At 44.8% G+C, this 27,244-nt stretch overlaps 2 protein-coding genes across 4 annotated transcripts in view; one reads left to right on the top strand and one right to left on the bottom strand.

The window, feature by feature from the left end:
- Window positions 1-876: 876 nt before the first annotated feature.
- LOC138597484 (ribonucleoside-diphosphate reductase large subunit) lies at window positions 877-5,138 on the top strand. The gene is made up of 4 exons (XM_069669084.1): window positions 877-1,008; window positions 2,294-4,275; window positions 4,373-4,561; window positions 4,651-5,138. The coding sequence occupies exons 1-4, from the start codon at window positions 990-992 to the stop codon at window positions 4,843-4,845; spliced, it is 2,385 nt and encodes a 794-aa protein (XP_069525185.1). The 5' UTR covers window positions 877-989; the 3' UTR covers window positions 4,846-5,138.
- Window positions 5,139-5,885: 747 nt separating this feature from the next.
- sipa1l3 (signal-induced proliferation-associated 1 like 3) overlaps window positions 5,886-27,244 on the bottom strand; it is a 63,535-nt gene continuing 42,176 nt past the window's right edge. For 2 of the 3 annotated variants that reach the window (XM_069668214.1, XM_069668215.1), the window contains 19 exons: window positions 24,400-24,588; window positions 23,723-23,897; window positions 23,112-23,215; window positions 21,366-21,523; window positions 20,696-21,278; window positions 19,523-19,621; window positions 19,232-19,407; window positions 16,235-16,486; window positions 14,949-15,131; window positions 14,323-14,447; window positions 13,827-13,945; window positions 13,300-13,736; window positions 11,777-12,007; window positions 11,395-11,557; window positions 11,132-11,306; window positions 10,740-10,916; window positions 10,122-10,248; window positions 9,640-9,721; window positions 5,886-9,115 (listed from right to left, as the gene is read on the bottom strand). In XM_069668214.1, coding sequence (XP_069524315.1) covers window positions 8,924-9,115; window positions 9,640-9,721; window positions 10,122-10,248; window positions 10,740-10,916; window positions 11,132-11,306; window positions 11,395-11,557; window positions 11,777-12,007; window positions 13,300-13,736; window positions 13,827-13,945; window positions 14,323-14,447; window positions 14,949-15,131; window positions 16,235-16,486; window positions 19,232-19,407; window positions 19,523-19,621; window positions 20,696-21,278; window positions 21,366-21,523; window positions 23,112-23,215; window positions 23,723-23,897; window positions 24,400-24,588 — 3,747 coding nt within the window. In that variant the 3' untranslated portion in view covers window positions 5,886-8,923. The remainder of the gene's footprint in view (window positions 9,116-9,639; window positions 9,722-10,121; window positions 10,249-10,739; window positions 10,917-11,131; window positions 11,307-11,394; window positions 11,558-11,776; window positions 12,008-13,299; window positions 13,737-13,826; window positions 13,946-14,322; window positions 14,448-14,948; window positions 15,132-16,234; window positions 16,487-19,231; window positions 19,408-19,522; window positions 19,622-20,695; window positions 21,279-21,365; window positions 21,524-23,111; window positions 23,216-23,722; window positions 23,898-24,399; window positions 24,589-27,244) is intronic. The other variant, XM_069668216.1, reaches the window with a different exon arrangement.

Here is a 27,244-nt window from a genome sequence, read left to right as displayed (position 1 = left end):
TGTTCAGTTACTAGTTACTTTGCAGATTCAGATTATTAAACGGCCTACATAGATATATAGAATGTCTACTCAGCAGAATCATACAGGTCAAGTGTTTCTTTAAATTGCAAACAAACAAAAAAATACACGATTGCTGTTGCTGCACCTGTATTCACACCAACCACCATTGAGAAAATTACCTCCAAAACAACGAATATTATTACCAAACAAAAATTAAGAACAAAATTAGTTATTCATCATATTTACCATTCAGGGCACTATATGAGTTCTTACAATATGCTCAACATGACACGAGAAACATGTTACATGAATATCTGCACACAAAGAGAAGGCAATTATGAACTTGTATGCCCGAAGAAGGTCAGTAATGAAGAAAACTCATGGTAGTTCAATTGAACACAAAATTTGGTTATTCAACCTCTGGGTATGACTACCGAACAAGTGGAGGAACTCAGTAAGTAAAAATGAATTTTTCTTAAACACCGATCCAAAGTATTGCTCTTTTTCCCATTCTGGATATTGCAGGAATATTTACATGTAATGCTTTGCCTGCTTTTTGGAAGAAATCCCAGAAATGATGGCTGCACAGCTTTAAACACACCTTTGTGCCATATGTGAAATCTTGCATCAGGTCAGAACAATTAACAAGTTGTAACATGACCTACTTTTTTGCCCCGCCAGATTTTGTCCGGGAAAACTGACGAAAGAGGAAGCTGGCTACTAAACTATTGTGATTGGTCCACGGACAAGAAATCCCGCGTTCTCTCGCTGCTGATTGGTCAAAACACCTGTCAATCTCTACAGACAACGATTACGCCTTCCGTACAAAAGCAACGTTAGCGGGTTTTTGGGAGTCATTCGCGCTTTCTCCTCTGAGGCAGGACGGGTTTCGTTTTTGTGCCGCACATTTTGACACCCAGGAGAAGACAAACCTGCAGCTGGACAGCTGCTGCTTTCTCCAGAGACAAGTAACATCACACTTCGCCAGGATGCATGTGGTCAAGCGAGGTGAGCAATCTTTCTGTAGTCATGGATCAGTGCTGCTTGGGCTTAAGTTAGCTTCACTGTCCCTGTCAACCATGTAGGTTCATCAGTAATTATAAAATGACAGCGACTCACCTGCTGCCTCAGACTAACCGGATATGCGTTATATCAGACAACCGAAACTTAAACACTTTGCTGGAACCGGTGAAACAGCTTGAAGCATTAGCATCAAGTTAGCTAGTAGCCATCAGTTGGTTACTAAGTAAAACTAGCTAGCAAGTTAACCAGTGTCGCATAGCAGACTTTATCCAGGCTGTCAGCGGTTTATTGAATCAATTAATGAGACTTCATGTCGATTACCAGCGGGGCATACAAGAACATTTTGACGTTAACTAATTAATACTGTCATTTCTGCTGCAGGTTTTACTTTAAGTCATTATTTGTGGACTATGCAGTATGCCTTTGTCTTAGTTGGCGCCAAAAGCCAGCGTTAAACAGGCCAACCTGGATGTCAGAGTGGACCTCAGTGAGGTTCTAGTTGGAGGAAATGCTGGTTAACTTTGGCCAGAAAGAGCAATCTTGGTTTTTCCACTTATGATGAAACTTTTGGACCGGATGTCGAGTTAAATTACAAGTTATTTTTTTCCAATCCGCCTATATTTATGGCATAAGTTGGATTTGTAGTTTGCCTCTAATAAGTCAACTCTTTGGACTCTTCACAGAGATACAAACATTTGAGTGTTTTTAGTCTTTTTCTAACGTTTTAGGATTAACCAACATAAGTAAAAACCACGATAAGACATAATAATATAATGTTTTTGCATGTTTAATTGTATGTATTCAACATTTATTATAAACAACCACTTAACTATGATTTATTTGATTCTAGGTTAGGCTGCCCATCAGTATATTCAGATTTTATTCTGAAATACGCCATTTTTCAAATAAGCACTTTAACCATTGGCACTCATATTATAGGATATTGTGATGCTAATACTGTTGTACTCAATTGAGATTTTGAATGTAGGACTTTTAACAGTGTAATTACACACTGAAGTATAAATTTACTTCCAGAGGAAATTGCACTGTTAACACCGCATGAGTGATAATATTTGGATGAACTAATAGGATTTTTGTTATTTCACCAAATGTATACTTCAGTTCGGATAATAATAATGATATGTATAATAGCAACATTGTTTTTATGTCCAAAATAAATATTCCATTTGTGTGGCTTGACTTGTATAATTAAGCTGACTCATTTAGAAACACTCGTGGTTTACCAAGAATTGTTTTTTTTAATTTTCAGATGGACGCCAGGAGCGTGTCATGTTCGACAAAATCACCTCCCGCATCCAGAAGCTGTGCTACGGACTGAACTCTGACTTTGTGGACCCGGCTCAGATCACGATGAAGGTGATCCAGGGTTTGTACAGCGGCGTCACCACCGTGGAGCTCGACACGCTGGCTGCAGAAATCGCCGCCACTCTCACAACCAAACATCCAGACTACGCCATCCTCGCTGCACGGATCGCCGTCTCAAACCTGCACAAAGAGACCAAGAAGGTGTTCAGTGACGTGATGGAGGACCTGTACAACTACATCAACCCCTTGAACAAACGCCACTCTCCCATGATCTCCAAGGAGACGCTCGACCTTGTTCTTGAAAACAAAGACCGCCTCAACTCATCCATCATATTTGACAGAGATTTCTCCTACAACTTCTTCGGCTTCAAAACTCTGGAGCGCTCCTACCTGCTGAAGATCAACGGCAAAGTGGCTGAGCGTCCGCAGCACATGCTAATGAGAGTTTCTGTTGGAATCCACAAATCGGACATAGACGCAGTCATCGAGACCTACAACCTGTTGTCAGAGAAGTGGTTCACACATGCCTCCCCTACGCTCTTCAACGCAGGAACCAACAGGCCTCAGCTGTCCAGCTGCTTCCTGCTCGCCATGAAAGACGACAGCATCGAAGGCATTTACGACACGCTGAAGCAGTGTGCTCTCATCTCCAAATCAGCCGGAGGAATCGGCGTGGCAGTCAGCTGCATCAGATCGACAGGTAGCTACATTGCTGGCACCAACGGCAACTCCAACGGGCTCGTGCCCATGCTGAGAGTTTACAACAACACAGCACGTTACGTCGACCAGGGCGGCAACAAGAGGCCCGGAGCCTTCGCCATGTATATCGAGCCCTGGCACTTTGATGTGTTTGACTTCCTTGAGCTGAAGAAGAACACAGGAAAGGAGGAGCAGAGAGCCAGAGACCTTTTCTACGCCCTGTGGATCCCCGACCTGTTCATGAAGAGAGTGGAGAGCAATCAGGACTGGTCTCTGATGTGTCCCAGTGAGTGCCCCGGTCTGGACGAGTGCTGGGGGGAGGAGTTCGAGAAGCTCTACACCAGCTATGAGAAGGAGGGGAGAGTGAAGCGTGTGGTGAAGGCTCAGCAGCTGTGGCACGCCGTCATCGAGTCCCAGACGGAAACCGGTACACCGTACATGCTGTACAAAGACGCCTGCAACAGGAAGAGCAACCAGCAGAATCTGGGCACCATCAAGAGCAGCAACCTCTGCACAGAAATCGTCGAGTACACCAGCGATGACGAAGTAGCCGTCTGTAATCTGGCCTCCATAGCGCTCAACATGTACGTTACCCCTGAGAGGACTTTTGACTTTAAGAAACTCGCATACGTCACCAAAGTGATTGTCAAAAACTTGAACAAGATCATCGAGATTAACTTCTATCCCGTTCCTGAAGCTGAGAAGTCCAACAAGCGCCACAGGCCGATCGGAATCGGTGTCCAGGGCTTGGCAGACGCCTTCATCCTCATGCGTCATCCGTTCGAAAGCCCCGAGGCTCAGCTGCTGAACATCCACATCTTCGAGACAATCTACTACGCCGCCCTGGAGGCGAGCTGCGAGCTGGCCGCTGAGCTCGGCCCCTACGAGACATACGAAGGCTCCCCCGTCAGCAAGGGCATCCTCCAGTACGACATGTGGGAGAAGACGCCCACCGACCTGTGGGACTGGAAGCTGCTGAAGGAGAAGATCGCCAAACACGGCGTGAGGAACAGCCTGCTGCTCGCCCCGATGCCCACAGCCTCCACCGCCCAGATCCTCGGGAACAACGAGTCCATCGAAGCTTATACCAGCAACATCTACACTCGCAGAGTCCTCTCTGGAGAGTTCCAGATCGTCAATCCTCATCTGCTCAAAGACATGACGGAGAGGGGGCTGTGGAGCGAGGAGATGAAGAACCAGCTGATCGCTCAAAATGGCTCCATTCAGGTAATCCAGGAGTCCAGAGAATGAATGTTCAGCGTTTTGTCTTTAAAACGACCCAAATAATCAAAAATAATTTTAACTTTTTTTCTCTGTTCAACAGGATATTAATGAGATTCCAGACGACCTGAAGCAGCTGTATAAAACTGTGTGGGAAATCTCCCAGAAGACGGTGCTAAAGATGGCCGCCGACCGCGGCGCCTTCATCGACCAGAGCCAGTCCCTGAACATCCACATCGCAGAGCCCAACTACGGCAAACTGACCAGCATGCACTTTTTTGGCTGGAAGCAGGTGAGTGAGACTGTTCAGAGCTGAAGAATGAAGAATGACCTCTTAATACAAATGTTTTGTGTTAAATCCACTTGTTTCTCTCACCTCAGGGTCTGAAGACGGGAATGTACTACCTGCGCACAAAGCCGGCTGCTAACCCCATCCAGTTCACCCTGAACAAGGAGAAGCTGAAGGAGACGCCGGACCCGGTCAAAGCCTCAGAGGAGGAGATCAAAGAGCGTAACATGGCGGCCATGGTGTGTTCTCTGGAGAACCGAGACGATTGCCTCATGTGTGGATCCTAAACTCGTCCACTCCATGATCACTGTCTCGCATACGAGGGCTGTTGGGATAAAAAGTCTTACGATGACTTGGTGGGGAAGCTTGGTGCCTCGTGTTGCATACGTACTGTAACATTTCTACTAAACAACTTGAGCATTTTTCTCTAATCACACTCGGGTGCACTGTCCGAGCTGTCAGAATGTAAAGAATTAATTTTATTAAGAAATATAGGTGTTCTGTCGACTCACTGATGTCAATGCAACTATTAATAAAAACATGTATTTTATGTTGGAAATAAAAATATTTTACATGCAAATTGTTTTAAGTGCGTTTGTGGAAAACCAACCGGTTGTTAGGATGACAAAGTAAGCCATGGAGCTAAGGAGGATTATTAGTTTCAACTGGTTTGTAGGAGTGCACAATAATATTGACATGTTATTTTTATCTGCCAATAAAGGCTTTAAAAAATGATTATCAGATTTCCAAATGAACATTTCTGCAGATATAAAGATATATAGTATTTGAATATAAAGGGACATTTATGCCATTTAATACACTAATTGGCAGTGTGGACCTTTTAAGAGATGTGATCAAATTTCTTGTTTTGGTGTATGACTCCAAAACTCAATGTGGTAATTTAAGACCAGGACAGAAAATAGAGAATTTTATTTTGAAAAATGGCGTAAAGAAAATTTAGAAATACCACTGCAATTATGCTAACAAATTTCAATATCTTATACTTGAAGCGTTATCTTTGCAGAATCCCAGTCGAAAAACTGCTTCAGTCGGTAATGCTACAAAATCAACAAAACTGATATTGATAATTCATTCAATCTATCATCAAGATCTAAGATAAATGGATTGTATATATTTTAATTTTTAAATTTTATCTTGAAGTTTAGGAATTATTTGCCTTTTATATTAGAGATATAACTTCCACAAAACAGCATTTTTCTTCACTTCTTTAGCGGAGAAAAAAAATTGAGATTGTGTAACCTTAAAGGGATGAGGCGGAAAAAAAACAGTTTTACCTTCCGAAGGGAATCAAAGCCATGTCAGCCAATGTTGTCATAGTTATTTTTTAATATATTTTTTATAAAATAATGAAAACATAATTTACACTTTTAAATGTACAAGTTATTATTACAACCCAAAGAAAACAACGCTGAATCAAACCTTTATGCCCGCGCACCTCGTACCCCTGCCTCACGCAGGAAGCACCGACGCACCGAGAGGAAGGACGACGTCAGGGAATAGAAATCAACGAGGAATCATACAAATCGGCTTTTGTACAGAGATCAGAAGAAAAATCGCATACACAAATAAAAACACAGTACCCTCTTATCTTCACTATTGTCTGCAACAGTGGGAATGTGTTAAAAAATAAATTATCAAAATATTTAACATCTAAAAAAACAAACCTAGTCATACAATATTACCATTAACCATAATGCAATAATTATTTGTTCAACAGAGATCCTTGTGTATGCTATAAATAGCTTACAGTACATATAACATGAACAAAATTTATATTATAAAAAGAGAAAGAAACCTTGCCCATTTTACAAAAGCATACTAGACTTGCAGATACTAAAAATCACAGCTGAACCTGCAGAGCTGCAAGAATGAAGGAAGTTACTCAGCGCCTGGAATGAACCTCATTGTAGCCTGAATGTGTTTATGTTGGACTGAAAAGGTCCACAGAGGATAAATATAAACATTACTGGTATAAAAGTTAACGTGACTGGCTGCAGGGGAATAAGGGAGGCGCTAACATGAAAACAGATACAGATTTTCTCTAAGAAGGAAACGGCAGCCAGTTTTCTGTCAGTGAAAGGAAGATATGTTACATATTAGGAGCGGGCGTTTAGATAAAACATTCTGTCAGGGCAGAGATCATTTTACGAGGAACCAAATTAAATACTTACAAATCAAGGTATTCAGTTATAGAAGTTGAATATTGCCCTAAGACAGTCCTGCTAATTGGTTAGCAACTTTGCCAACGAAAAGCGAATAGCATAAATATACAAAGGGAAAACTACAAATTATCCACTGCCCACCCCAAACATCAACAAAGTTAGTGTCTTCAACAGCATCATGAGGAACCTGAGTGAGGCGGGAGTGAAAATTCAACAGTTCCAGTCGGACCAGGAAGAAGCATTTGATAATTTAGTACAATTTTATCAGACATATCAGTTCTGACAGGAAGTGAAGATTCATCCTCTGCAGGGACGATTTGTCCGTTCAGTACCAGCATCCGAAAAACACATTACTTCTGTATGAAAAATAGATATAGTAGACAATATCATTAAGCAAGCTAACAGTATAAATAGTGTATTTTGTGTTCATTTGGGTTATCACAGAACACGGGGACAAGTCCTCTCACACACTCACACACACACACACAGACACTCACACAGGCAGAGGTTCTGATATGAAGGAGCTTCAGTGTTGTTGAGTGAGTTTCATGTACAGCAAATGTTTACTGGCGACAGCTTCATGTTGATTAGTCGGCGTTGCAGAGAAGATGCAATTATAAGAACAGTTTGACATTATGGGAAATGCGATTCAGTCTCTAGAGGAGACGTTGTTTGTCTGTTACATATGAGGCTACAGAAGTTTAGCGTAACTTAACGACTGGATACAAGGGGAAACAATTAGCCTGAACATGTCCGACAGAGACAAAATCAACCCAGCGCTAAAGCTCATTAACTTGTTGTATGTTGATTGTGTTATTGTCAATATAGTACGAGGGCAACCATGTTTGGTTTAGCTATCAAAACAAAGGGAAGTAATTGTTATTAAAATAGAAAACCAAGACAAAACAGCGGCTAGCTTAAATTGCTAATCAGCTCACAAAAACTTAGAGAAGCCAAATATAATCTCTAAAATTACTACAATGTTCATCAAAATGTAAATCTGTGAATTGCCCCCTTTAAATGCCCATTTTTGTTTGGTTTAAACAAATTAAATGCATTGTGTTATCTACTCAGCTTTATTACCTTTAAGCAGAGCCAGGCTAACTGTTCCCCACCTCTTTCTAGTCTTCATGCTAAGCTAACCGTCTGTTGGCTGCAGATGTTCTCGCCTCACTCTCCACCATAAACCGAATAACCTCATTTCACCCTAAATGTCAAACTACCGCTTTAAATATTAGAGTAAAACGATTATTCAAAGGTTAAAATAATAATTCAGTACATAAAGATCTGAGATGACACGTCACTGCTGGAAACAGCGTTAGGTTCAAAACGTTTCACTACATTAGCATTAGATATGATACAGTTTCATCACTGAGCTTTATGACATCGACCGTTCATCAGCTGATGGCTTGTTTCACATCTCAGGGCCGCGTTCGTCCATGTAAACGGAGGAAAGGAAAATATTGTGGCCCAAAACTTTCATATAACATAAACTAGTTTGTTCAACACTCAGACGTCACATTCACCCGCTCACACACACACACACACACACACACGCAGTATTCGATGTACCATCTGTTACACACACACGCACACACACCTCTTTAGTACGACTGTTATACAATATCAGTACAATATATTGATACATGAGAATTGTACCACGCAGGCATCTATCTACAGTACCATGTCTGTAGAGCCTCCATTACTTCTAGTGCATTCTGGGAGATGCAGTCTGTAATGAGTCTTTGTTTTTGGCTGATTTGCTGCAGGAACAGTATTAGGCCTCTCCAGGTGATGTAGTGTTCTCTTAAACAGTCAGGTTCTCCTCTCCTCTCACTCCTCTGGCATAGTAGCATACGTATTTATATATAGGACAAGTATATAAGACTTTACGACTTCAGTTTATAAAAATAAACAGGCTCAGACTGTAGAGAGGGGGGTCTCTGCTGTGTGTGCAGGCTCGGTGAGACTCTCTGGGAGTGTTGTGTTTGATGTCTTTTTTCTCGCTCTCTCTCAGCTTAAGGCAGTCCAGTGGAGGCTGTTTGAGGTGACATCACCGTGACCTCTGCCGCCCCTGTGTGTGCAAGGAATCATGGGTACTGAGTGAGGATTTTCTCTCACGGTCGTCCTCTCCCTCTGTGGCCTGAATCTCACGCTGTTCTTCTCCTGCAGGTTGGTGATGTCACTCCCTCTTTGAGTCATGTTCGTGTGTTAAGGAGTGAGCCTCGTGCTCGCTCTCTGGTGTGATGTTTGTGAAAATCCGGCTGAACTTTCGCAGCTGCTCGCTGGCTGTCAGGCTCTCCTCCTGCAGCCGCTGGTTGTTCTCTCTCAGGTTGGCCATCTCTGCAAGGAGGACGACTTTATCCTTCTTCTCCTGGTGGAAGAGAGAGAGAGAGAGAGAGAGAGCAAAATGAGGAAAGAAGAGCAGAAACGATGACTGGATACTGGATGGGATAATCACAGTTATTAAAGGACTAATTAGATATTTTGGGAACACTTTTATTTGCTGTCTTGCCAAGAGTTAAAGGAGAGGACTGAAACAACGCTCAAGCTACAATCAGTAGCTGGTTAGCTTAGCATAAAGACTGGAAACGGGGGGAAACAGCTAGCCTGGATCTGTGAAGCAGTAATAAACACATTTCCCACTACACCATGTCTTTTTAACATTATTATTATTATTTTTTGGGTTCAATGATTCCTTTAAATTACACAAAACATTTATTTGGACTACAAACATGGAGGATCTGTTTACACAAGTCAGTAAAGCGCTGATTTACTACATTTAGGGACAGTTAAAGTAAAGAAGAGAGTGGGCTTCCTCGTCGACGGATGCAGCTGTCATGTTCTGGCTATTACTGTATAATTAAGGCACATTTGTGAAAACAAAAACACCCTTACTCTTTCAAGATCATTGTTGAGCTGTTTTAACATCACTTCCAGGTGGTAGAGCCGACCAGACAGATCGTTGGGCACCTCGTCGCTGTGAACACACACGGCACAGACGGGTTAGCAAAGAGCCAACGACTACAACACTCAAAGACAAATACAAACAAATACAAGCCCACAGCTGTTCAGGTTATGTATGTGGTTCATACACCTTCATTCTTGTGTAACACTGTTTGAACTGAACTCTAAGATTCAATAATTTATCACACTTGCTTCTCATTGGTATGAAATAATAAACATCCCTCTGGCACGGACACAACAACTCAGAGAACACTCAGAGGAGAAACAAGCTTAAGATTCACTTTAACATCTGATAATTACATTTACTGCCACAAGGGGGCAGTAGTGACAAAGTTAAGATAAAACAACACATTTTTATAGTAAGGAGTGTTTTTTATGGCTGAACCGTTTAACAATATTGTTATTGGACCTACCAGCTGAAGGTGGGCGTGGTCCGAGGGGTCTGAGGAGTGTGAAACTGAACCGGACTGACAGCTGGTCTCATGTCTGGACCTCCAACCTGCGGCTCGGTCAGTGAGAAGAGGGAAACTGCTCTTTGTGCTGCAACAGAGACACAGAATCCAGCTTAAAAAAAGCTGCATAAACGAGCCTTTTTTTAACCCAACTGTCCCTTGAGATTCTCGACACAATCAGAGCTCTGCGCAGGAGGAGCTGGCAGCAGGTGAAGCCAAGGATCAAGTGTTGGTTTGAGTCTCTGGTGTGTTTGAGCTGTGCTGGTTTTTGTGATGTTGTACGAGACGCAGATGAACACAAAGATCTTTTTCTTTCCCGGGAGTATCGTGTGACGGAAGAGAGCTGAGACTGTGAACCCGATCAACCCTGACATCCAGACAATATGTCCCCCAACATTTCACACCGTTAGCATTGCATACAACTAAATATAAATCTGATACAAAGTTAGTAGACATAGGTGGTAGTCTAAAAGTGAACCAACACTTTGTCGCCTGAGTGAAGCTACTAATTCAAGATTTTTTGGCCCAAACCGAAACAGAAAAATCCACAAAACCCCACATATTACAAGTTGAACAAACCTAATTTTGAGGAGTCTCCGCCCTCACCTTCGTAGGCTTTAGCAGCGTTGACCAGGCTGGACCACTCCAGTCCACAGGCCGTGTCAGGAAGAGGCATCAGCCCGGGATCAAGCCTCCTCAAGGGGGGAACTTTGTCTCTGACTTCTGTGAGAGACAGCTCCGAGGCCGACAGAGGCACTGAGGGACAGGAGAGGACAACAGCTGCAGTGAGTACACAAACGTCTACATACAACAATGTTGCACAAGTCATGAATGCAACTAGTAACGTGCATAACAATCTTAGAGACTGACAGAATGAAACCTGGCAGCTAATAACGGAGCAGTGTTGGCAGTGAATATATTTAACACCAGCCTGCAAACAAAATGAAACAGTGGTTGCGGTTTAAACTCACCCTTCTTGCCCTGCATGTGGTTGGAGGAGGTGCCGTGTCTGCGTGTGGGCAGCGTGCAGGTGAACAGGACGTCAGTGGGAGTCGTCTGGTTCTCCGAGTTGGCGAAGCTGGCCTCCCTGCGCCCGCTGCACAGCGACTCGTCTGAGAAGGTGCGCTGCAGGGTTCGTCTGGGAGACTGCAGCAGGAAAAAGAGACAGACATCAGATCAAGCTGACCGAAGCCTGACTGAAATTGTTTGCAGAAAGTTTCGGTGTGTTCCTCACTGGGTCTCTTTGCGGCGCCTCTCCCGGGTTGTCCATGATGATCAGCTTCTTCAGGTCGTCCTCGATGGTGCTTTTGTATGTCCGCCGTGGTGAACGCAGGTCTCTCAGTGAAGCTCTGAGTCGAGGTTGTCCAAACACGTTCTTTGAGTTCATGTCCACCTGCCTGATGACACAAGGTATGAGCGACAAAAAACACAAAGGATGGCATGTACCACATTTACCTAAATCATCTACATCTGCAGCATAATTACAGGTCAGCGACAATAAATAAGCATCCACAAAGACGTTCCATTAATAAAAAATAAGCATGCACGCACAGGAAGAGCTGGACAAAGTTTGTAAATCAAAGCTGATCATCTGAAGCTCTCCACCATGAACTCACTTCTTGCTGCTGTTGCTGTCCGAGCTGGATGTTGTGTTTGCGTTTGAAGGCGACGGGCTGATGTCGTCCCCCTGCCAGGCGGTCTGTCTGCTCTTCATATACGAGGACTTGGGAGCGGAGCTGGAGAGAGGGGTGGAGCTCAACTGAGCCGAAGTTGGTGTCGTGGTCGCGGCTCGGATCGGCCGGGCTTTCTCTGCTGTTGGAGTCTTGTAACCCTGCGGTGTGTAGGCCCTGAGAGGACGGACAAGACGCACAGATATGAATGTGATTAATATACTGCTGCAGTGAAACAATTAATTCATAATTCACATTAAGATATTTAGTTTAAAGAAGGGAATGATCAAAGATGACGTTAGATATTGCATTTCACATCATATGGTTTTAATGATTTGTTAAAGCATTGCTCTTTGGATCAGTAGTCAATATTTGAAGTCACAAAAAGTCAAAGGAACAGTTCAATATTTATGGAAATACGTTAAAATTCAGCCAACCATTACCCCTAAAGTGTGAACAAGAGAGAGAAAGAGCTGCTGGAAGGTGACTTTTAAGCTACACTGGAACAGAGCCATGCTAGCTGTTTGCCCCAATATACAAGCTAAGCTAAGCTAAGCTAAGCTAGCCATACCGTCTGCTGGCCTCATAATAAACAGAAATCTAATTTTAAACAAGAACAAATTTAGTAAATGTATTCACAAAAAGTTGTTTTACTGCTTATTTATGTGTTGGCATAATTTATTTTTGTAGCAAATGTTTTTTCCCCGCCTCTTTTTGATCAGGCGATGAAGACTTCATCATACTATGCTAATGACTGCTGGAACTACACCAATAATAGCAAAAGGTTAACAGCAGAAGACCTCATCTCACAAGCCACTCATAATGTCTTTGATCCACCAAACCCATTCTTTACATTAACAAAACTAACAACTCAATAAATCATCTACATGACATCAACAATACCTGTGATGGCTCATCTGTGTCCTACAGCCTTTTGTTTTGATTTTGTGTCTATATCACGTTGACGGTCCAACGCGTTCGGGGTACAGATGCAACATCAGAGTCGATGGCACTCAGGGTTTAGATGCAGATTGTTTTAATCCAACCCAGAGCGGTCAAACTCAGAGTATGTTTGTGTGTTTAATGCCTGCGTGTACGTATGATGTGGGGGGTAGCAGAGGCATGTCCACCAGCAGAGGAGATCACATGATGATCTGTATGTTTCAGATGGATTAAGGCTGTTTTAATCCTTAATGTTCCCTTTGAAGACACATTTTCATGCATCATACTAGAGTTTAAAAGGCTCTGGTGGGGCAGCGATATTGCTAAACCGCTAAAGATTCCTCCAACCTTTTTTAGTTATTACTAACTACATAAATTACTCTATAAGCTAAGCAGCATTCGATTGATGCATCAAACACTCTCTCTATACATTAAAAAACAGCAGATATGTGAGCTGAATCCGTCCTGTCCCTTTCTGAGGTTATTAGCTTCATAAAACATGCGGTTAAAGTGAGCTAGTTTCTCACCTGGGTTTGAAAGCATCCATTTTTTCAGCACTAGAGCCAGGAGGCGGGAACGTCCTCGTCATGTACCCTTTGTTCTGATTGGCTGCTCCGGGTAAGATGGGCGAAGACTCTCGTCTCCTCGCCTCTCCCCCGCCGCTGCTCCTCCCCACGGACAGCTCCTGCATGCCGCTGTACGCGGCGAAGGAGTGCACGGGCTTGTGCGACTGGTTGTTTGACACGTTTCCGTGGCGATTGTTGTTGTAGTGCGTTGACGCGTCAATGCCGCTGTCGTTAGACCCCCCCTTGTTGAGGAGGTCTGGGTCTGGGTCAGCTGGGTCGAGGCCGCCTCCCCGCTCTCCGCCGGCTCCTCCGTCGAACCAGCGCTCGTCGCTGTGGCTGCTGGAGGCGTTGCTGGACAGAGTGTTGCTGCTGGAGTGGCTCGAGTACTGAGTCTCACCCTGCAGGGGGCGAGATGAAAACATTCAGAATGAGGGAGGCAACGAGGAGAGGAATGCGAAGAAATTACTCGTGGTGATGACGAGGCTGACCTTCGAGTGTCTGTTTGGAGAGTCCTTCCCCGGGATATCCTGTCTGGTTAGCCTCCTCTGCCCCCCTCCACCGCCCGGACCCCGAGACGAAGACGACGCCGGGACGTGCCAGAGGGGCTCTAGACAGAAACACACACACAGACACTCACAGGATTAAAACAAATTACACTGAACCTCCATGGTCGGCAAAGAGGATTAAATACTTATAGCACATTAAACACTGACCTAAACCCACCAAGCAACGCACAAAATCACACTGCGTTATCTTTACTCCAGTGTGCAACACAAACACACACTTAGGCAACAATATTGGGACTACGGTTGTAGTTTAAGGCATTAAGTTACAACCAACAATTATTTCTTTCTGGCCATTTTTTTCACTTCTTAAGAAAACTTGGTGTGGTGTAACATTTTGATTGTGGCTGCTTTGAAGTAATCCAGCAGGTACACAAGTTGTTGCACACTGAACAATCAGTGTATGTTGAGGTTGACGTACCTGTTTTGCAGCGCTCCATGGTGCTCTCCTGACTGGTGAAGCCTGAGGAAGACTCTCCACTAGAGGTGATGTCCACACTAAGGTGGGGCTCATAGGGCAGCAGGGGGCGCTGTCCTGCTCCATATCTACAGACAGACCATAGGAGGAGGGCAGATAATTAATTATTATACACCTTAATGACACTGTGAGTTATATATGAAATAACGGAGAGGATTAAGTTAACTCAAACATGCATATTTAATAAAATAAACCTGTAAAGCGACTCTTAAAATGTAGAGTTTGATTTGACTGCGCAGAAGAGAATACAGTTTCTGTTTTGCATCCTGATGGTGGCTGAATAGAGCTGATTTTTTTTTGGTTGGGTGAGATGTTATCAACCTCCACACTGTGAGGAAGAGCCTCCCACACAACAGATCCTTCCTCTAGGAGACAGAGTGTTCATACACGTCTAAAAGCAGACCTGAATGTTCTGCATTATTCAGCCTGTTTTAAGAAAAGATGGAATCTGACTCCAGCACACAAAGCAGTTGTTACGTGTCACATCAGACATGTTTAATCAAGATCAGCGGAGTGACAGAGGACAGCTAGGGGAACAAAAGACCGCACACACATACATGCACACACACCTGTCGGGTGAGGGTTTGTAGCGCACAAAGGGGCCCGGCGTGATCCCTGGCGGCCCCATCGCGGAGAGGCCGACCAGGCCTGAGGAGGGGGAGGAGAAGCTGGCTGAGGGGTTCCTGTAGGGCAGCACTCTGTCGACCCCTATAGGGGACAGGCTGTAGTGGTTCTCTGGGTAGCTCACAGGCCTGGAGGACACACAAAGAGGCTGATGGTTAACCAGAATACTAACAGACCACAGAGAGGTGAGGGAGATGAGTAGGGCAGATACAAGACCAAACAACAACTTAGAACAAACAAACAAAAGTAACTCTGCTTATTGAGTTAATACTTTCATTCAATCAGAAGATTATCTCAAACAGCTTATTGTAAGGTCACACATTATAATCTACTTAGCCTCTACAAACTCAAATATTTAGTTTTGACAGAGTAAAGGGTAAATTGTAACTGAACTGCACTTGTAGAAATCCTTTCTAGTCCTCCGACCACCCATATCTTCCAGTTAGTGGATGAACGCTTTATCTCAAATGTACTTTAAAAGGACATCAATTACTATCTATACAAGTTTCCAAATGTGTTTTAAGACATATATATATAATGTTACAATGTTGGATGTTCAGACTAAACGTGAGTGAAGTTTCAAATCTGTAGTTAAAAGTATGTTGGAGCAATCCCCAGGCTTCTCAGCTCATTTTGCAGGCTGCTGTGAATGCCAGGTTTCACACTGTTTTTTCTACAAGCTGCACTTTGTGACAGCAGGCTTCGGAGAGCTGGCCAATCAGAAGAAAGCTGGCTTGTAGGGGCGGGGTTTCTTAAAGGGACAGAGCTGACTGAGTCGTTTCAGGCCGTATGAGGGCCTGCACAGAGCACCACTGTGAGAAAAATTAGGAGTTTTTTAACTGTAAATTATGCTAAGCTACTCCTCAGGTATCAATTAGCATAATACCCCCATTAAGTAAAGGTTGGTAGGCCTACAAACAGTGTCCTAAAACAACTTGTGAGTTTCCCTGAAAAGATATGCAACTATTTGCCGAGGGCAGGAAGATGACGTCTTTGATCCTAATGTGAGAAACATTTTTATCACTGGTTCAATGTGAGTGGTGAGTCACACGTCTTGAAGCAGGCTAATGCTACAGGACAAATTTATAAATAAATGAAGTTTCTTGTCTCGTGTTTTTCTGTTCTCTGTAATGATTTCATGTTTTACAGTATACTGTTAAAAACTGTTTATGCTACATGCTGTTTATATTATATTAAAATGACCAAAGGTGTGTTTTGCTCTGAGTATCACCTCTTAGAGTTGAGGTGCTGCGGCTCCCTGTAGGGAACAGGCATCAGGGCCTTGTGTGAACGCGGCAGTGGAGGAGGTGGGGGACCCATGGGGGGCCAGCGCTGCTGGTTGGGAGCACTGTGGAGCCCCGGAGGAATGGGTGGGCTGTCCCACCTCCACGTCGGGCGAGGGGAAGGTCGGTAGCCTGCTGCCAGAGGCTCAGGTTCTGGCTTCTGCTCCATGGTCTTCATCTCATACTCCTCGGTGCAGCCCCTGATGAGACGGACGAAGAAGGGTGTGTTAGTAGACTCTCGTAGTGGTCTCCATATCCAGCACATATCTTTTACACATCATCATTATTTTATTCACACAGGGTATTACAGGAGGGCAGGAGGCATCAAATATGTATAAGAGGATGTGTTCGAGACGAGACGAAAGCCCAGAGGAGTTGAGAGAGAGGGGCGACAATGGCGGAGGAGAAACGGTGTCAAAGCGAAATCAGCGCAGGAAAGACTGAATTTAGAGAGATGAGGACAAACTGGTCCAATGATGTGTCCGTTAAAGGACCTGTCCACAAAAATAAGGACTCCAAATAACTATTGTTTTCATTCTTAACAAATCTGCAGATCTTTTTGTTTCATTAATTCATAAACTGTTTGGTCTAAAAATGTCAAAGAAGTAGTGAAAAGAATTTCCCAGAGTCCCAGGCGACGTCTTTTATATAACAGTCTCAAACTCAAAGATATTCATCGTCTCAGAAGACAAGTCAATATTAATATTGAATTACTGTTTGGCATTTTTGCTTGAAATGGACCTAAATTATTAAAGGATCATAAAAATAGTAGCAGTTCAATCTCATGTCTACTGACTTCTTGATTAATTGTCAAAAAACAACATTATACAAACACATTTATAAAGGAAAAACCAAAAGATTAAATTACATCCATCCATCCATCCACTATACTGCTTATCCTGTTCAGGGTCACGCAGGAGCTGGAGCCTATCCCAGCTGTCATTGGGCAAGAGGCGGGGTACACCCTGAACTGATCGCCTGTCAATCACAGGGCTGACACATAGAGACAGACGACCTTTCCTTCTCACATTCACACCAACGGGCAATTTTAGAGTCACCAATGAACCAAACGAGCATGTCTTTGGACTGTGGGAGGAAGCCGGGGTGCCCGGAGGAAGCCCACGCAAGCACGGGGAGAACATGCAAACTCCACACTGACAGGCCCGCTACGTCTGAACCGGGCATCGAACCAGGAACCTTCCAGCTGTGAGGCGACAGCGCTAACACCACAATGCTAAACCCATCCCAAATTTGTGAAGCAGAAATCTCAGATATCTTCAAAGCTGGATAAATAACACCAAAACTATCTCCATGGAAAGAGACCACTGACACCAGGGTGCACGCATGTGTCTCTCTAGTGTTTATATCGAGATTAATCCTCGAGCCCGGTCACATTAAGACCTCGAAGTATGAGTTCCAACACTGGAAATGAGACACATAAACATGCTGGTATGACATTTAAAACCGAGCAGACGGCACATGTAACAACAGAGCAATAAGACAAATCAATAAGCATGAACACACGTGGTCAGAACATTTTAAACTCAGAGGAATATGACTAACTCAATCAATATCCTGACACACACACACACACACACACGCACACACACACACGCACGAACACAAAAGAAGCCAAGGGGCGAGTACAAACCTCAGAGAGAGCAGAGCCTACACATGTTGACATGCAGTGTTTCTTCCATCGCCCTGGCGGAGGTAACACACAGCTGGAGCTCCCCACACACACACATGCACACACACACACCTAGCCAAACACGCTGCAGCATTACACCCTTTCCTCACTGTATCCGTCCATCTTGCATGTGCGCGGTGGATTCAGAACAGAAAAAGAAAAGCACTTCCAACTCTCTCCTCTCTCTGTGTTTCGGTCTCTCTTCCACCCACTTCTCTCTCTCCGTGGTGTTGAAACACGTCCTCCTCACCGAGCGCGTCTCTGCCTCTCCAACTCAATACACTCATCCCTGCCCCTCTCTCCGTCTCTATCCCTCCCCTCTTTTCCGTCCTTTTCATTCGCACGGGGCATGCATTTTTAATTAATCACTTCCACTCATTTCTTTATTTATTTTTTGTGCTCTCTTCTTTTTTTCATTCGGCAGATTTCAGGCCTTAATCTCGTGCAATCTGCTTGCTTGGCACACAAACGAGTCAGAGAGAGAGCGAGAGAGGAGGGGGGAGTGAAATGCAAGACTCTAATTATCAGCTGCTACTTGATAGAGAGAGAATGTGAGTGTGTTTGTGCATGTGTGTGCGTGTCAAAGGGATTTAACTTGGTGTAATTAAACTGCCTCCGACATTAAAGAAATCTAACCGCTGTGCGATCACACAGCCAGCCACAATGACTGTATTTTGGAGCCAGAAACACGCACGCACTGTGGTTATTTCTTCACCTCCGTACCCGCTCTGTGACACCACATCAGCGTCTCATAAGGCCTCGTTATTCTGGTTTTTTTTGTCGAGGCCGTTTGTGTGCACATCAAAGGTTGGAAGAGGATGACGGCAGGGAAAAGAAATGGGTTGTGGGAGGAGGGGAAACAAGACAACCGTACGCTGAATGAGATGACAAGATAAGGAAGGAGGGAGAAACAAAGAAAGAGGCTGAATTCACGTTCAAACAAACGCTCCTTTTCTCTTTGTCTCCATCCCTCATTTTGTCTGTTTCCTCTTGAACCGCACGTCGTTCTTTCTCTCCGTTCGCCTGCTTCCTCTTTTCACACACTCCCACACAGAATCCTCTCAGAACATTGGAGTCTAGCCACTCTCACCCATGCTTTTGTGTGTTTGAGTTAAAGACCGTCCTGCGCTCGCTCTTGTCCTTCCACTCAGCGTGCTCCTATGGTGTCACCTCCTGCCTCAACATGTGTATCCACCGCAGCTCAGAATTCAACATTATTTAAGCTTCACAACACAGCATCCAGACTTTAACACACCTGCGAGGCCCGCCCTCTTCGTACGGAGGTATGATGACCACTTTGACCGTGACCGACGTCCTCAGCAGGTCGATCATCTGCTCGTGAGTCAGCGTCACCGCCGCCACCTTGCAGATCTCCACCAAACGAGAGCCCTGCCTCAGTCCCGCCTGCCAGGCGAAACCGTACTCCTCCACCTGCGAGAGAAAACAAAAATAAATTCTTCAAACGGACCAGTTATGTGCAGCCAGGATCCGTCATAAAAGAATTCCGATGTGAGATCTGGTGCAGCAGATGGTCTTCTGTCCTTACCTCGGCCACAGTGCCGTCCAAGCGGACATGGAAGCCCAACTGTCCCAGTCCGTTTCTTCTCAGAGTCATATCCACCGTCTCACATCCCACTGTCAAAGACTGGCAAGAAGAGGACACAATGTGAATAAAAACATTGTATTTTCAGCTTGGTATTGTTCTTCATTAAAATAGTCTGTGGGCATCTTTTACAAGCAAGGAAACATCACAAACCAGCCTGAAAAAGGAGAAGGCGTTAAGGCTGCAAAATCTGATATCCATCAATTATATTATCAATACACACACAGTCACATCACCAGAAACGGTTGTAACAAGAACACTATATTAGTCTCTATTTAGAAAGATTAACTCATTTTATTTTTTTTCTGTTGGATTAACACAAAGCGCTCTGGAGTCCAGGAAATCTCCTTTTCCCAGCATTTAATTCATCAAATTTCACAGGGATTATCACAAAATCAACGGCCTCTGGATGCAGTTACACAACCTCAATGAATGAGTTATATGGCTGCATAGAGAAGCTTCATGCTGTTTAAAGTTGTATTCATATCTTAGAATCGAGCAGTATGAATTTCAGCTTTGACATTTCTTAAGTTAGGCGTTTAAAACATCCTTTCGTCTTCTATTTTCACAGTTGCTCACTTTAGCAGTTTTGTTCTTGAGAGTAAAAAATCTTGAATTTCAAGTTTCATAGGATGCTCAGGAAACATTCAAAGGAATTAACTACAGTTGAAATCCCCAGAGCTTAACACTCAAAGCAGGCAAAACACAACCGAGATTTTAACTTTTAAGAGACACTCAACAGAGTATAATTGAGGTCTTGGAGTGACAGATTTATGAAGTTTGTGACGTGTTCTCCTACATTAAATGTGACCTGGCATCAGCAGTGAAGAAGAAAGTATACAAGGATGCAAAGAGGATTTCATGGAGGGCATTTAAGCATTTATCAAACAGTTCTAATATAGATTTGTTAAATATATATTTGAAGAACACATTTGCCACTCCTCAAGTATCGACACAATGTCTATAGGTAAGAAACGACGAATGTGAATGTATTTGTTCACAACAAAACTCAACCAAGGACCCGAGGTCCAGTAAACCTAACTATGGACCCAAACACAAAACCTACGTGCCTCAAGGCCACTTAAATGTACCCGGGTAACTCAAACAAGCTCTCACCTTTAACCTCTGCACCACCTCCCTGATGTCCTGAGCACAGCCCTCCGGTACCCGCACTGCAATGTGGTCTCCTCGGCCATAGAAGATCTTCAGCGCCAGTCGCTCCGGCGTCCAGCCGATGACGTCGGCACAGAAACAGTTAAACACCACCTCTTTGGTGGAACAGTCCGTCAGGAGGATGTATTCAGCCGACAAACCCAAGGCGCAGGGGAGCTCGGTCCCACCTCCACTGAAGTCCTGGGCTTGGACCCTCCACGCGACGGCCCCCGCAGCTCCCAGCTCCGCCCCCTCTCTCGCTTTCGAGCGCTCGCGTTTTTTAGAAGCGAGGGAGATGAGGTTGTTCAGCTTACCGGCTGAGTCGAGGGGCGTGCTGGTGACGCAGTTCTCCGCCAGGTCACGCAGGTATTCCTTCCGCGTCCGTGTCGCCATGGTGTGGAACTTCTCCGACTTGTGTGCTGCGCCTTCTGCATTGATAACTTTGGCCAGAAGGAAGTTTCGAAAGGTTTCTGGGTCTCTGAAGGTGACACCGTTGGGGATGGGTGGACCAAAGGGAGGCACATCCTTCATTCTTGTCACAGCAACACTGAGGGAAAAGCATTGGAATTTTGAGAACCATTTTTGTATCACATTTGTGAGTTGATGAAACTGTACTTGTTGTCCAAACATTTACCTGTAACAGGTGTTGTCGGAGCAGGGGTTGTGCACTCGGACGATAACAAAGACGTGCTGGAAATGAGAGCGAATGTTCTGAGGGGTGAAAGGCAGCGCTCCCGGCTCCTGAAAGATTATGGTGACGATGTCGTTCCCTATGTGCCTCTTTCTGAGGAGCTGAGAGGACAAGGGTGAGATAAAAGTGACAATTAATAAAATGACATCACTGACAACTGACTCAACCATGGAGAAAGTCTGACAGGGGAAATGAGAGAGTGATATGCTCACTAGACACCAAACAACAGCTCTTTATGTAATGTGTTTCTGTCAGATTCTGTGTGGGCTATTTGTGTCTGTGTGCGCGCCGGTTTGTCCGTCTATCCGTGCTTGTGTAGGAGACGGGGTGCAGAGACCAGGCTGTGTGTCTGTGGTGTGCGGTGCTTGCCAATCCTCTCTTCATCTGCAGAGAAGTGTGAAAGCACCAATTATGTAATCCAGCCCACTGTTTGGCCGCTCATACACACACATTCTCCAGCATGGCGCCACAGGAGCATCCATCACTTGTACTGAGAGTGCAGTTTTTATCATCTGAATTATTGCGCTTGATGTACTGCTAAAGAACATTTAGTGTAAGGACGATAATTGGAGAAAAATGTTATTATAGCTCTACTGTAGCATCCACCCTAAACACAGCTACACACTCCTGATGCTGAAGTTTCAGCAGGTGTTCACAGGACATTTCCTCATTGGTCTACAATGTAATAAAGGACTCTAAACAGTGTCTGAATTTCTTCTTCATCCCCTCCTGCTTCCATCCATTCACTGCAGGTTACTTTTAATGTCAGATGCTGCCACCTAGAGGTTCATCTGAGCAAGTGAACCTTCATACTGCTGCTGTCTCTGAACCTCTGGATGGAGTTATTGTGCCGTGTATAACACAGCATTTTATGATTTAAGAGTTGATAATAATTTGAACTGTTCAAACACACAACATTTTCTCAATTAAAAAGGTGAAACCCTCATGTTTCTTGTTTACCCACCATTAACAGTGTTTCCAATATGATGTAACTGTCAAATAACTATAATAACAGACTGCTGTGGGGTAATAAAAGCATCGTCCACAACATAAGCTTAATTTAAAGCAGAACAAACGGCTCGTCCAAAGCATGCGCTGTTCTGTTCTCCCAAGGGGCCTGCCTGAGCACACGTGCTCACCCGTGTGAGCCTCCACGCAAACACTTATGCGAACTTATAAAAAACCCCCACATGAAGAGCGTATTCTTACACATAGGTCACTGACACGATGCAACCCACGCTGCCAACACGCGGCACCCGGGAGAGCTTGTAGGAAAGCGGCTTTATTTAAAGAAGTTAAAAAAAAGAGGGAGAAAATAAAGAAACTACTCACTACTGAACCGCACCCAGCTCTGAGCCACTTACAGAATGAGAGGCAGAGAGAGGGTGAAAGAAAAAGCGAGTAAGAAAGAGAGCAGCAAAGACAAAGAACAAAGACTATAATAACTTGAGACGCTGAATTAAAAGAGGAAGGAGACTCGGGATGAAGAGGGTGACACAAGTCACGAGTTTCCACTTGATGAATTCTTGCTGTGGTTTATGGCTCGCAGAAAACTTGCAACAACAACAAGGCAGACGTTGACTTGATGGATGTATCTCCAAGCTGTAAAGACTTAAACTGGGCCTGAGACACAACACACCCGCCAAGGTGATGGAGCTGGATTATTTTTAGGTGTTCATAAGCTCTTACCTGCTGGGGGTTGTTGGGCATGTAGGGCAGCATGGTGGACACGTGGAACATGACCTCGTAGCCCTGGTAGGTGGTGTACAGCGAGTGGGTGCCCGTAGAGTCAGCTGGAGAGAGAAGGGATGTTGAATTAAGAGATCAAACACTTCCTGGTTCAAGCAGGTAGGTTTTTTTCAGGTAGCATGAGGTGGCGTTACGACACTGTGCCTGTTATAGTTAAAGTAATGGATTTTGTACTTTAGGTTTCTTTTACATAAACCTTCTTTGCAGCTTTATTCAGGCGTGAAAGGACCATTAAGGCGATGATACGTAGGAGGAGGAGTGTTTTCTCTTCCTTCACAGGATACATCAGCCAAGGATTTAGAGATGTACTTTGCTGTTGATGACTTAATGTACTTGGCCTGTTTCTCTTATTAAGTGATAAATGTTTTACACTGAGATTAATAAGGGAAGAGGAAGTGCATTTTTTCCCCTTGCCCTGCTGCAGTATCTACATTCATCTGACAGCATTCGACCTACACGTGTGCCATAGTGACTAACACTTTTATGTCAAAGTGACTCAGGTGCTGACTCAGACATGTGACCAACATGTGCATCTCTGAAAGGGGTCTTACTCTTTGTGTCGAGCTGCGCGGCGTATTTGGTGAACCCTTTGAGGAGCACCTGCTCCCCCAGCAGCTCCAGGAAGGCAGAGAAGGCGGGCGACGCCTCCTCGTTGTTGTACATCTCCTCCTCTGTGCTCTGGCCCGCGCGGCACAGCAGAACGCCCACCTTGCGCTTCTGACTTAACTACGAGGCAGCAGAGAGATAACATAAATGTTACACACACAGCTGAAATGCCACATTCAAACAGGGCGGTCGGAGTTTATGTGCAACTTAATGACCAAGTAGATAAAAACGTCTATCTGGAGGCACTTAAAGCAAATCTACATTGTTGTATAAAACCACCCACACAAACAAAAACAAGGCTCCTGCTGCAGAACACCGCCGCCCTGCACTTCACCCTCCATTAAATAAAAGGTGAGATAACATGGCTAAACATTAAAGCTTTTATGGTTACACACTCATGCTGAAACACACCACACCCTCATGGCTCACTCAGCTTTCACTGCCAACAGTCCAACTCTGTACTTTGTGCTATCATTCTGTACTTTATACAGGTTACAGACACTTTAATAAGGGACTCTCTTAGCATACCATACCATATGTGTTACTTTATCACTTATACTTTGTGCTGGATAAACTTTTTACTTTCAAATAAAAAGCAAATACAAACAGAGGAAAAACTCACCCTCTGTTCGTCCAGTTTGAGGAGCTGCTCGGTGACTTTGGTAGCACTGACGGCCAGCCTCAAACAGGAGACGTTGACCTCGGGGACGACCTGCTCCAGGACCTCCTTGAGCGGCAGACCCCGCACCGTGCCGTGCCTCCCCGTGGAGGCTACTGTGTCCTCTAATATTGAGCCTCGCAGGGTCACGAGCTGAACGTGGGGAAAGAAAAAGTGACGTTAAACAGGAAGAAATGCATAATCAGATTTCATGGGAACTAAAAATGTAACTGAAATAAGCAGATTTTATTGGATAAGAACTTTTCCCTTTACATATATACACCGATCAGCCGTAACATTATGACCGCCGGCCTGATATTGTGTAGGTCCCCCTTTTGCCGCCAAAACATCCCTGAACCGTCGAGGCATGGACGCCTCTAGACCTCTGAAGGTGTGCAGAGGTATCTGGCACCAAGATGTTAGGAGCAGATCTGCAACAATGTTTAGGTAGGTGACTCCGTCGGCTTGTCTTCTTCCCATAGTGCATCCTGGTGCCATGTCTTCCCCAGGTAAGCGACGCACACACACTCGGCCATCCACATGATGTAAAAGGAAACGTGATTCATCAGACCAGGCCTCATTCGTCCATCGCTCCGTGGTCCACTTCTGATGCTTACGTGCCCATTGGAGGCGCTTTCTGCGGTGGACAGGGGTCAGCATGGGCACTGTGACCGGTCTGCGGCTACGCAGCCCCATACGCAACAAACTATGATGCACTGTGTGACACCTTTCTATCAGAAACAGCATTAACTTTTTCAGCAATTTGAGCCACAGTAGCTCTTCTGTCAGACGCCTTGGACCAGCTTTCGCGCACCACGTGCATCAATGAGTCTTGGCTGCCTGTAAACCTGTTGCCGGTTCACTTGTTTTCCTTTCTTGGACCACTTTTGGTTGGTACTGACCGCTGCAGACCGGGAACACCCCACATAAGCTGCAGTTTTGGAGATGCTCTGACCCAGTCGTCTAGCCATCACAACAGGGTCCTTGTTAAAGTCGCTCACAGGCTTATGCTTGCCCATTTTTCCTGCTTCCAACACATCAACTTCGAGGACAAAATGTTCACTTGCTGCCTAACATATCCCACCCACTTCACTTGTCAGTGGTCATAATGTTATGGCTGATCGGTGTAATTGTGCTGTATGACATATTTTACATTTTGTATTGTGTCTGGTAAAAAAACTGTTATTTTTCTGTGATCTACCTGTTAGAAAAAGCTTTAAAAAAGCCCTGGCTAACAGTAACACAAGGCAGACACAGAAGAACATATACAGTAATACTATTGATCAGGTCAGAGGTCAGGCTCAGCTATAGTACCACACCTTAAAAATAGAGGGGTGGATGATTAGCAGCCTGGGAGCTTAAAGTGGGTCCATCAGATGAGGGATGGTCTCACTACTCATAATAGTGCCCTTCTGCCCTGAAGCTGCGCTTTTTGTCTCCATCAAACACACACACACGCACGCACACAGGCACGCACACACAGCAAGAGTGCTCTGTGTGGAGGATTTGAAGTGGAGCGGTATTGTGAATTAATATTCTGCTCAGTGTTGTGCTGCCACAGAGTGCTGCTCCCCGGTGAGAGGAAATTGACCTGCTTCAAAACAGTGAGACTGTAATAACCTGAGATACAGTGAGGGAGGAGCGGGCTGTTCCTTCTCGCTGCACTCACACACACACACACACACACAAACGCAGCTTCATTAAAAATGCATGGCAGACTCTGGAGCTGGCAGGGGCCGGAGAGACGGTCCAACCTCGGAGACTCGGGTGTGTCTCGGCGATATGAAGCCTGATTGACACGCGGCTGAAAATCACGGAGCTGTCGTTTCAACTCGTCAGCTTCTGTGCAACGGCGGAGTGAGCGACTGTGACATGCCGTGCAGGAATGTGTGTAAAAAACGCACAACGGTGGGAGAGAGAGGAAGTCCCTCCACCTTGCTGTGTCAGCACTGCTGCACAGAATTAAATGACAGACTTTGGGGGGACGGATATGTGAGAGCAGCTGCGGCTTGAGTGGGAGAGAATAAAGTCTGCAATCAATCTCTCTTTTCTGTGTGGGAACAGCGGGCCTGGGCGTGCTGGATGTGTGTGTTAGCTGAGCTCTGTGTATTTAGATGGCGGAGAGGCTCCATTGTTGTAGCAGAGCTAAGGTGATGAGGCCAGGCAGCCATGTAATCCTGGTTAAAACAACACGGAGCATGCCACACAGAGGAAGACGCTGCATGAAGACAATGGACAGAAGCAAACTTTGCTGTTTGCTTTAGCAGTGACCTTAACAATAATAGCAGGTGTTTACTCGAATGTTAAGTAGGTCAAACTGACTGTTCCTCGAACATCTCTCGCACAACCAAAGAAGCAACAGACGAGGTTCACTTGCTCATTTGTAAAACTATCTGTGATCAACTAAATGATTAAGGTTTGGTGCTCTCCGAGCAAAAGATTATGAATGAGTTCTTTGTGGAAAGGTCTTTAAAGAAATCTGAGGGAGGCTGCAGAGCTTCTTAACTGATTCTCCATGAACACCAGTCCATCACTTAATGCATTAAGACTATTTGATCCAACGGAGTGGAAAAGTGGTTGGGTGTGCTCCCTCTGAGAGCAGGCCAAACGCTTTGGGCAGAGCAGCCAGTGTTTGGTTTGGCTTTGCGGTGCTGAGAGCGGGCAGGTGGAATTTTCCACTGGCAGAGAGCGGGTGAGGGGGTGAGGGGGAGAGGTTAAAATCAGGGCACAGAGAGAGAGGGTGAGGAGAGTCACAGGTAGGGACGGATTAGGGAGTGCTGGGTGAAAGTAAAGTAGGAATTAACTGAAG

This window comes from Semicossyphus pulcher, unplaced genomic scaffold, assembly GCF_022749685.1.
Source record: "Semicossyphus pulcher isolate SPU_LCO1_2020_fin unplaced genomic scaffold, fSemPul1.0.p SCAF_19, whole genome shotgun sequence".
NCBI lineage: Eukaryota > Metazoa > Chordata > Actinopteri > Labriformes > Labridae > Semicossyphus > Semicossyphus pulcher.
This window is presented reverse-complemented; position numbering and strand designations above follow the sequence as displayed.